The sequence below is a fragment of the Babylonia areolata genome, chromosome 5 (genome assembly GCF_041734735.1).
Source record: "Babylonia areolata isolate BAREFJ2019XMU chromosome 5, ASM4173473v1, whole genome shotgun sequence".
Lineage (NCBI taxonomy): Eukaryota > Metazoa > Mollusca > Gastropoda > Neogastropoda > Buccinidae > Babylonia > Babylonia areolata.
Genome location: NC_134880.1, coordinates 6,865,907 through 6,878,603, shown reverse-complemented (window position 1 = coordinate 6,878,603; position 12,697 = coordinate 6,865,907). Strand labels below are relative to the sequence as shown.

The 12,697-nt window shown below is 45.4% G+C and overlaps 1 protein-coding gene across 3 annotated transcripts in view; it reads right to left on the bottom strand.

Moving 5' to 3' along the window:
* Positions 1-12,697, bottom strand: part of LOC143281896 (transducin-like enhancer protein 4) — a 95,165-nt gene that overhangs the window by 50,401 nt on the left and 32,067 nt on the right. For 2 of the 3 annotated variants that reach the window (XM_076587173.1, XM_076587175.1), the window contains exons 7-8: positions 6,479-6,668; positions 2,058-2,071 (exon numbers count right to left, since the gene is read on the bottom strand). In XM_076587173.1, coding sequence (XP_076443288.1) covers positions 2,058-2,071; positions 6,479-6,668 — 204 coding nt within the window. The remainder of the gene's footprint in view (positions 1-2,057; positions 2,072-6,478; positions 6,669-12,697) is intronic. The other variant, XM_076587174.1, reaches the window with a different exon arrangement.

Sequence of the window (12,697 nt, the reverse complement as noted above, 5' to 3'; positions counted from 1 at the left end):
CATCTCCGCACTGTGTTCATCTCCGCACTGTGTTCATCTCCGCACTGTGTTCATCTCCACACTGTGTTCATCTCCGCCCTGTGTTCATCTCCGCACTGTGTTCATCTCCACCCTCTGCTTTTGGCTTGTGGGAGGGGGTGGGGGATGACACTTATTAATGGAGCACCACCTGCGTTTTACTTCATCATTTGGTGGTGCACTTTTTTGCACATGTCACATCTGCTTCAACACAGTTCTGTTTTGTTTTTGATTTGTTACTCTGTTGATTTTGTTGTTGTTTTTTGTTTGTTGTTGATGTTGTGTTATTGTTGGTTTTTTATTTTTATTTTTTTATTTTTTTTTGGGGGGGGGGGGGGGGGGTGTTGTTGTTTTTCGTTTGTTTTTCTCAGCTCAATTTTTTTCAGTGTTTTCCATGTGACTTGTTGTTGTCCAAAACATATTTTGTTAGCTACAATAAATGTGTTTTGTGTATAGAACATGCTTTCCTCTAACTTGTCTAAGCCATGTGTTTTTAAGAATGTGTGTGTGTGTGTGTGTGTGCATGTGTGCGTGCCTGTGTGTGTGAGTGTGTGTGGGGGGTGGGTGGGCAAACGTGCATGCATGTGAGAGCATGTGTGTATAGGCATACCTGGCTGGGAGCTCGAGAAACAGCACACTGATCTAAAGTGCATGTTTTTGTTCTCTTTGTTCATGTGAAATGTTTGCAATTTTTCCACCACAAAGAAAGACAAGACAGACCTCAGACACCACCCACACAAACACACCGACAGACACAGGGCAACAAACGCAGACACAGAAGACAGAGAAACCGACAGAGAAGACCACCGTGACACAGTGAAACAGACAGAGAAGACCACCGTGACACAGTGAAACAGACAGAGAAGACCACCGTGACACAGTGAAACAGACAGAGAAGACCACCGTGACACAGTGAAACAGACAGAAGACCACTGTGACACAGGGAAACAGACAGAGAAGACCACCGAGACACAGAGAAACCGACTGAAGACCACCGTCAGAGAAGACCACCGTGACACAGTGAAACAGACAGAAGACCACTGTGACACAGGGAAACAGACAGAGAAGACCACCGAGACACAGAGAAACCGACAGAAGACCACCGTGACACAGTGAAACAGACAGAGAAGACCACTATGACACAGGGAAACAGACAGAAGACCACCATGACACAGGGAAACAGACAGAAGACCACCATGACACAGGGGAAACAGACAGAGAAGACCACGATGACACAGGGAAACAGACAGAAGACCACCATGACACAGGGAAACAGACAGAAGACCACCATGACACAGGGGAAACAGACAGAGAAGACCACTATGACACAGGGAAACAGACAGAAGACCACCATGACACAGGGAAACAGACAGAAGACCACCATGACACAGGGAAACAGACAGAGAAGACCACTATGACACAGGGAAACAGACAGAAGACCACCATGACACAGGGAAACAGACAGAAGACCACCATGACACAGGGGAAACAGACAGAGAAGACCACCATGACGAGGAAACAGAGAGAAGACCACTGTGACACAGGGAAACAGACAGAGAAGACCACCATGACACAGGGAAACAGAGAAGACCACTGTGACACAGGGAAACAGACAGAGAAGACAACCATGACACAGGGAAAGAGACAGAGAAGACCACCGTGACACAGGGAAACTGACAGAAGACCACCATGACACAGGGAAACAGACAGAAGATGACACAGGGAAACAGACAGAAGACCACCGTGACACAGGGAAACTGACAGAAGACCACCATGACACAGGGAAACAGACAGAAGATGACCGTGACACAGGGAAACAGACAGAAGACCACCGTGACACAGGGAAACAGACAGAAGATCACCGTGACACAGAGAAACAGACAGAAGACCACCGTGACACAGAGAAACAGACAGAAGACCACCGCGACACAGGGAAACAGAGAAGACCACCGTGACACAGGGAAACATGGCCGTGCAGCAAGAACAGATAGCAGGTGAAGGTGACATCCATAAATCACATAGAAAACCACTGTACTCACATGTTTGTCTGAATCTGAAAAAAGAAAAAAAACAAAAACAGAAAGAAATGTGTTAAATTCTGCAGCAAGAGACAAGCACACAAATTCACACATTCTCCTCTGTCTCTCCATCTTGTCTGTCTGTCTGTCAGTCTGTCTGTCAGTCTCAAAAGCAGTCTTCCTTTCAAATCTCATCAACCCCAACCTGAACTACTCTTGCTGAGATCAGCTGCCGTCTGTGCCGTATCATTCCCATGCAATACTGCTTCACTATCACCAACAACCATCCACCTGAAGATCTAGTCATCAGCCCCATCTACATGTAATATGCAGCTTCTGTTCAAATGTGTATGCGTGTGTGTGTGTGTGAGAGAGAGAGAGATTGTGTGTGTGTGTGTGTGTGTGTGTGTGTGTGTGTGTGTGTGTGTGTGTGCAGTGCATGTGTGAGTATGCACAAGTTTTTATATTGATATGCACTTGTATGTATCCTAATTTCTCCTGTATCTGTGTTTGTGTATCATTTTCAGTTTATGTTTGTATCTTGTTATGTACTATTCCCCCCCCCCCCCCCCCCCCCCCCCCAATATTCCTTGTAACCCTGGTACACTTGGTAATAAAAACATATTCTACTACTCTACTGCTACTATTCTATTATGATAATCTCCTACCCTTTTCTTGTAAACCTAGCTTTGTGGTTGGAGAGGAAGGTGGCCGAGTGGTCAAGACGCTTACTTGTCAATGCAACGTGCATGAGGAGCTGGGTTCGAATCCCACTCTCACGCTGTCTCCCAAGTTTGACTGGAAAATCAAACTAGGCGTCTAGTTGTTCCAATGAGATGATAAACTGAGGCGCACTGAAAAAGGACCCAAGGCAGCAAAAGTGTTGTCCTATGGCAAAATTCTGATTGGTATAAAGATGTAGGTATGCACTCAAGGCCTTACTAGTGCGTTGGGTAAACCTAGCTTTGCTGTCAGGCATCTGCCTAGCTGATGTGGTGAAGCGTATTAATATGGAATTTTCCTAACACATTGATGCCACCATGAGAAACTGAAACTGAATTAAATATGTGGTTAAAGGTAGAAAGACTATCTCTGCGGCTGCCTTCACCTCTACACTCCATCTCGCTCACTACGATCGGCTTCGGATCCACTCTGTTTACGCATACCCAGATTCAAACACTCGACTGTTGCCGCCGTTCTTTCTATGGACCTTGCAATTGGAATGAACTTCCTCTTTCACTTCGTCCAGTCTCCACACTCAGCTCTTTCAAGTCTGGCCTTAAAACCCACCTCTTCCCAAAATAGCCTCACTTGCCTGCCTCTTCCTTGTCTTTAGTTTCTACAGTTTTAGAGTTATGCATGCGGGTGAATGACTGGTGCGAAAGCACTTTGATTTGTCTCTGCACGAGATTCAGCGCTATATAAATACCATTATTATTATTATACAAGAGAAACCTTTTTTTTTTTTTTTGCTTTTCAACAAAATTGTTGACCATTACACACTGACAGACAGACCGAAGCGCGCACAGCCCTCAACAATACACCAGTGAGCGCTACGGTAGTGCAGACAGATTCATAGTCACCATCTGTTCGTGTCAACAGCACTACGTCAACAGCAGCACAATGTTTTCAACTCAAGTGACAATGATTTCCTGTCATGATGAAAGCAATAACACACCCCCATAGCTTCATCCTCCCCTCCCCCACACCTCCTCCCCCCCCCCTTCTCTCAACCCCTCTCCCCCTTCCATGCCTCAAGTCATCAATATGCCTCCCTACACGGCCACACTTTCAAATGCTGCCTTCACTAGCTCCATGAAAACCTACTCAGCTCAGTGGCTGGCTAAAGACTAACCATGCCAGTGACTGACGAAGGTTTACTTTGGTAGCGAGTCTGTTCCTGAAAGTGTTAAAATAATCATCACCTTTTCAGTGCACCATTACCGGATACAAATGGTGAAATTCCATGAACCCAAAAAACTGATGTGGAACTTGCATGCAAATTCACACTGAAGGAAAAAAAATGCATTAAACTTTTCGTCATTGCATAAACTGATGGACCTGAATTTCGCATGAATTTCACTGCGAAACGTAGTTGGGTTTTTTTTCACACACAGGAAAGAAATAGTGGGTTTTGCATGTGAATTTTACTCATCTTTGGGCAGATCCCTTCCCGACTGAGGCAGCATGGGATGAGATCCTCCTCTACCAGGTCTATTACTTGAGATCATACCGCTCCCTTTTTAGCCGGATGAATTTCTTGAGGCGATCTCCATCCAAACCAATCTCCATGATCTTTTTCTTCTTCTTCTGCATTCGTGGGCTGCAACTCCCACGTTCACTCTTTTGTACACGAGTGGGCTTTTACGTGTATGACCGTTTTTACCCCACCATGTAGGCAACCATACTCCATTTTTGGGGGTGTGCATGCTGGGTATGTAGTTGTTTCCATAACCCACTGAACGCTGACATAGACAACAGGATCTTTAACGTGCATATTTGGATCTTTTGCTTGCGTATACACACGAAGGGGGTTCAGGCACTAGCAAGTCTGCACATATGTTGACCTGGAAGATCGGAAAAAATCTCCACCCTTTACCCACCAGGCGCCGTCACTGAGATTCGAACCCAGGACCCTCAGACTGAAACAAGAACATACCCAGCATTCACACCACCGAAAACGGAGTATGGCTGCCTACATGGCAGGGTAAAAACGGTCATACACGTAAAAGCCCACTCGTGTGCATACGAGTGAACGCAGAAGAAGAAGAAGAAGAAGATCATCCTGGCACTGTGACTTCAACAAAAACTGGTGGGTGAACTCCCTGTCTATGGATGGACAGTGCTTTTTTCTTCACATGCAAATTTTCCATAGAATTCTTCATAAGCAAATTTCTCATCATGTTTTGGGGTGCATGGAATTTTCACCTGAATCTACCCACCTTCGTCCCTGGGTTGTGGGGTGCATGGAATTTCACCTCAAACCACCCACCTGTGTCACTGTGTTGTGGGGTGCATGGAATTTCACCTCAAACCACCCACCTGTGTCACTATGTTGTGGGGTGCATGGAATTTCACCTGAAGCAACCCACCTTTGTCACTGTGTTGTGGGGTGCATGGAATTTCACCTCAAACCACCCACCTGTGTCACTATGTTGTGGGGTGCATGGAATTTCACCTCAAGCCACCCACCTTTGTCACTATGTTGTGGGGTGCATGGAATTTCACCTCAAGCCACCCACCTTTGTCACTATGTTGTGGGGTGCATGGAATTTCACCTGAAGCAACCCACCTTTGTCACTGTGTTGTCGGGTGGATGGAATTTCACCTGAAGCAACCCACCTGTGTCACTGTGTTGTGGGGTGCATGGAATTTCACCTGAAGCAACCCACCTTTGTCACTATGTTGTGGGGTGCATGGAATTTCACCTGAAGCAACCCACCTTTGTCACTATGTTGTGGGGTGCATGGAATTTCACCTCAAACCACCCACCTGTGTCACTATGTTGTGGGGTGCATGGAATTTCACCTCAAGCCACCCACCTTTGTCGCTATGTTGTGGGGTGCATGGAATTTCACCTCAAACCACCCACCTGTGTCACTATGTTGTGGGGTGCATGGAATTTCACCTCAAGCCACCCACCTGTGTCACTGTGTTGTGGGGTGCATGGAATTTCACCTCAAACCACCCACCTGTGTCACTGGGTTGTGGGGTGCATGGAATTTCACCTGAAGCAACCCACCTTTGTCACTGTGTTGTGGGGTGCATGGAATTTCACCTCAAACCACCCACCTGTGTCACTATGTTGTGGGGTGCATGGAATTTCACCTCAAACCACCCACCTGTGTCACTATGTTGTGGGGTGCATGGAATTTCACCTGAAGCAACCCACCTTTGTCGCTATGTTGTGGGGTGCATGGAATTTCACCTCAAACCACCCACCTGTGTCACTGTGTTGTGGGGTGCATGGAATTTCACCTCAAACCACCCACCTGTGTCACTATGTTGTGGGGTGCATGGAATTTCACCTGAAGCAACCCACCTTTGTCACTGTGTTGTGGGGTGCATGGAATTTCACCTCAAACCACCCACCTTTGTCACTATGTTGTGGGGTGCATGGAATTTCACCTGAAGCCACCCACCTTTGTCACTGTCTTGTGGGGTGCATGGAATTTCACCTGAAGCAACCCACCTTTGTCGCTATGTTGTGGGGTGCCTGGAATTTCACCTCAAACCACCCACCTGTGTCACTATGTTGTGGGGTGCATGGAATTTCACCTCAAGCCACCCACCTTTGTCACTGTGTTGTGGGGTGCATGGAATTTCACCTCAAGCCACCCACCTTTGTCACTATGTTGTGGGGTGCATGGAATTTCACCTCAAGCCACCCACCTTTGTCACTGTGTTGTGGGGTGCATGGAATTTCACCTGAAGCCACCCACCTTTGTCACTGCTCTCCTTCAGGGCGGCCAGGTGTGGGGGCATGCCGGGGAAGCCGGGTGGGAAGGCCGCTGACAGGAAACTGGCGGAGCTGGCGGCAGAGATGGGGGGCTGAAGGCCGGCCGGGTGGGGGGTGAGGGGGATGGGTGGCCCGTGCGGATGGTGTGGCAGATGCTGAGCCTGCATCTGTTGCTGGGAAAAAGGGGAGCTTGCCACTTCAGAATCACTCACTGTCTGCTACAGGTACATGTCAGTGTGGCTGGGAAATGGAAGAGCTAAGCGTTACATAATCACTCACTGTCTGCTACAGGTACATGTCAGTGTGGCTGGGAAATGGAAGAGCTAAGCGTTACATAATCACTGTCTGCTACAGGTACATGTCACAGTGTGGCTGGGAAATGGAAGAGCTAACCGTTACAGAATCACTCACTGTCTGCTACAGGTACATGTCACAGTGTGGCTGGGAAATGGAAGAGCTAACCGTCACAGAATCACTCATTGTCTGCTACAGGTACATGTCACAGTGTGGCTGGGAAATGGAAGAGCTAACCGTTACAGAATCACTCACTGTCTGCTACAGGTACATGTCACAGTGTGGCTGGGAAATGGAAGAGCTAACCGTTACAGAATCACTCACTGTCTGCTACAGGTACATGTCACAGTGTGGCTGGGAAATCGAAGAGCTAACCGTTACAGAATCACTCATTGTCTGCTCGTCTACATGTCACAGTGTTGCTGGGCAAAAGGGGAGCTGTCTCTGGACCTTGCAGTTGGAATGAACTTTCTCTTTCGCTTCATCAAGTCTCCACACTCAGCTCTTTCAAGTCTGGCCTTCAAACCCACCTCTTCCCAAAATAGCCTCCCTTGCCTGCCTCTCCCTTGTCTTTAGTTTCTACAGTTTTAGAGTTATGCATGCGTGTGAATGACTGGTGCGAAAGCGCTTTGATTTGTCTCTGCACAAGATTCAGCGCTATATAGATACCATTATTATTGTTATCAGAATCACCCACTGTCTGCTAGACTGGAGTAGACGTGATTTAAACATGTCACAGTGTAGGTGAGAAAAAGAGGAGCTAACCACTTCAGAATCACCCACTGTCTGCCTGGTTACAAGTGAATCAAACATGTCACAATGGGGCCAACACTGATTGACTCTAATTCCTGGATAACATCTTTTTTTTGTAATCAGCGTAACACTGAATTCAAATATCCATTATATATATATATATATCTACTAATACACACACACACACACACACACACACACACACACACACACACACATATATATATATATATATATATATAGAGAGAGAGAGAGAGAGAGAGAGAGGGAGGGAGAGAGAGATCTTTGTCAGTAGTGTCTTCAATAAATGATACATAAATATAGATATTTATCAAAGCATTTTCAAACCAAATACACCACAATTGGAAAGGAAAATACAACTGAAATTTTGTGCTTCAGATTCACAAACAAGGTATCAATATAGTCCTAAGGATACATCACACAGAGAAATTTCAATATTGCACAGTGCACAAGTTGTCAATAGGCCTAAGGATAAATATTGAGCAACTTACATAATTCCATTACTGTATAGTGTATGTTTCCTACAATTTATTTCCTTTTTTTTTTTACTTGAAGTTTTATTTTCAATTTGAATACCACTTTCTTATTCAGGACCTATGGGTTTACGTTGTTTGCTTCGCTTTGATAGGACTGGTAATTTATCATTCATCCTTCAGCTCAAACAGAACTTGATTACCGTACTTCTCTATTTCAGCTGATGACTGGAGCCTGTTGTGTTCATTGATGGCTCAGTGTGCCAGCTGTGAGGAACAGTCATGCTATATGGAAACAGGGCTTTGTGGAAATAACCAGCTATGCCCAGCGCAGTCTGGCAAACTCAATTAGCATTTCATCTCTGGTTGCAGACTGAGTCACACAGGATGAAAGCATTATGTGTTGGCCATTGGATGAAAGACACGGTTGTTGTTGTTGTTGTTGTTTTAATCTGAATAAACTGTATATCACAGGCTGTGTAATCTTCCAACCACTGACACAGAATGATGCCATGTCACTGAAAATGAAATGACAGCCCACAGAATAGCAGATTCAATATATTTAGATTATCTCTCCCAAACAACTGTTTTGACAACTCGCAGCAACAATTGCAGTAATCTGAAATGTGACTCAAGGAGAGACGGTACTGGTGAAGATGGGGGCTGGGGGGGTGGGGGAGTAGGCTGAGGGCGAGACAGAAGGGACTGACTGTTACACTGACCAGTATGATTTTAACACCTGGTAGATTTTTACACTGACTCACTGGATGATTTTAACATTCAGTTTTCAAATACACAGTTTCAGCTACACAATTTCAAATTCTGCCCACACAGCCCTCACTTGTGATGTGTCTGCTAAACATTACATAAGCACAACGTTCGTCTTGGTGTGGTTTCGCCCGGTGCTATACCAATTTTGGGCCCTCTCTGTAATTCACTAATAATTCAATAATTAAACAATAACGCGATGACAAATTATCCATTACACAGAAAGATCACTTTGTCCACAACAAAAGATAAGTGATTTTTCCGTGCATTTGACGGACAATATATTACATCCACATCAACAATCACACAGTCACATCACATCATCCACATCAACAATCACATCACATCATCCACATCAACAATCACATACAGTCACATCACATCATCCACATCAACAATCACACACAGTCACATCACATCATCCACATCAACAATCACACACAGTCACAACACATCATCCACATCAACAATGACAGTCACATCACATCATCCACATCAACAATCACACACAGTCACATCACATCATCCACATCAACAATCACATACAGTCACATCACATCATCCACATCAACAATGACAAGACAGTCACATCACATCACCCACATCAACAATCACATATAGTCACATCACATCATCCACATCAACAATGACATATATAAGGGAGACTCCACTCTATGTGGAGTGATGGTGTGGAGGTAACACGTCCACCTAGGAAGTGAGAGAATCTGAGCGAGCTGGTTCGAATCACGGCTCGACCGCCGATATTTTCTCCCCCTCCACTAGGCCTTGAGTGGTGGTCTGGACGCTAGTCATTCGGCTGAGACGATAAACCAAGGTCCTGTGTGCAGCATGCACTTAGCACACGTAAAAGAACCCACGGCAACAAAAGGGTTGTTCCTGGCAAAATTCTGTAGAAAAATCCACTTCGATAGGAAAAACAAATAAAACTGCACGCAGGAAAAAATACAAAAAAAATGGGTGGCGCTGTAGCGTAGCGACGCGCTCTCCCTGGGGGAGAATAAAGATGAACTGGACCAAGCCCTGACAGTGACAGAGGAGCATCACACTATCCTGGAACTACAGCAGACAGACAAACACCACACCATCCTATAACTACAGCAGACAGACACAACACCACACCATCCTATAACTACAGCAGACAAACACCACACCATCCTATAACTACAGCAGACAGACACAACACCACACCATCCTATAACTACAGCACACAGACACAACACCACACCATCCTATAACTACAGCAGACAGACACAACACCACACCATCCTATAACTACAGCAGAAAAACACCACACCATCCTATAACTACAGCAGACAAACACCACACCATCCTATAACTACAGCAGACAGACAAACACCACACCATCCTATAACTACAGCAGACAGACACAACACCACACCATCCTATAACTACAGCAGACAAACACCACACCATCCTATAACTACAGCAGACAGACACAACACCACACCATCCTATAACTACAGCAGACAAACACCACACCATCCTATAACTACAGCAGACAGACACAACACCACACCATCCTATAACTACAGCAGACAGACAAACACCACACCATCCTATAACTACAGCAGACAGACAAACACCACACCATCCTATAACTACAGCAGACAGACAAACACCACACCATCCTATAACTACAGCAGACAGACACAACACCACACCATCCTATAACTACAGCAGACAGACACAACACCACACCATCCTATAACTACAGCAGACAGACACAACACCACACCATCCTATAACTACAGCAGACAGACACAACACCACACCATCCTATAACTACAGCAGAGAGACAAACACCACATCATCCTGCAGAATGACTACAGCAGACAGACAAACACCACACCATCCTATAACTACAGCAGAAAAACACCACACCATTCTATAACTACAGTAGACAGACACAACACCACACCATCCTATAACTACAGTAGACAGACACAACACCACACCATCCTATAACTACAGTAGACAGACACAACACCACACCATCCTATAACTACAGCAGACAGACAAACACCACACCATCCTATAACTACAGCAGACAGACACAACACCACACCATCCTATAACTACAGCAGACAGACACAACACCACACCATCCTATAACTACAGCAGACAGACACAACACCACACCATCCTATAACTACAGCAGACAGACACAACACCACACCATCCTATAACTACAGCAGACAAACACCACACCATCCTATAACTACAGCAGACAGACACAACACCACACCATCCTATAACTACAGCAGACAAATACCACACCATCCTATAACTACAGCAGACAAATACCACACCATCCTATAACTACAGCAGACAGACAAACACCACACCATCCTATAACTACAGCAGACAGACAAACACCACACCATCCTATAACTACAGCAGACAAACACCACACCATCCTATAACTACAGCAGACAGACACAACACCACACCATCCTATAACTACAGCAGACAGACACAACACCACACCATCCTATAACTACAGCAGACAGACACAACACCACACCATCCTATAACTACAGCAGACAGACACAACACCACACCATCCTATAACTACAGCAGACAGACACAACACCACACCATCCTATAACTACAGCATACAGACACAACACCACACCATCCTGTAACTACAGCAGACAGACACAACACCACACCATCGTATAACTACAGCATACAGACACAACACCACACCATCCTATAACTACAGCAGACAGACACAACACCACACCATCCTATAACTACAGCAGACAGACACAACACCACACCATCCTATAACTACAGCATACAGACACAACACCACACCATCCTGTAACTACAGCAGACAGACAAACACCACACCATCCTATAACTACAGCAGACAGACACAACACCACACCATCCTATAACTACAGTAGACAAACACCACACTCCTATAACTAAAACAGACAAACACCACACCATCCTATAACTACAGCAGACAAACACCACACCATCCTATAACTACAGTAGACAGACACAACACCACACCATCCTATAACTACAGCAGACAGACACAACACCACACCATCCTATAACTACAGTAGACAGACACAACACCACACCATCCTATAACTACAGCAGATAGACACAACACCACACCATCCTATAACTACAGCAGACAGACACAACACCACACCATCCTATAACTACAGCAGACAGACACAACACCACACCATCCTATAACTACAGCAGACAGACACAACACCACACCATCCTATAACTACAGCATACAGACACAACACCACACCATCCTATAACTACAGCAGACAGACACAACACCACACCATCCTATAACTACAGCATACAGACAAACACCACACCATCCTATAACTACAGCATACAGACAAACACCACACCATCCTATAACTACAGCAGACAGACACAACACCACACCATCCTATAACTACAGCAGACAGACAAACACCACACCATCCTATAACTACAGTAGACAGACACAACACCACACCATCCTATAACTACAGCAGACAGACACAACACCACACCATCCTATAACTACAGCAGACAAACACCACACCATCCTATAACTACAGCAGACAAACACCACACTCCTATAACTACAGCAGACAAACACCACACCATCCTATAACTACAGCAGACAAACACCACACCATCCTATAACTACAGCAGACAGACACAACACCACACCATCCTATAACTACAGTAGACAGACACAACACCACACCATCCTATAACTACAGCAGACAGACACAACACCACACCATCCTATAACTACAGCAGACAGACACAACACCACACCATCCTATAACTACAGCAGACAGACACAACACCACACC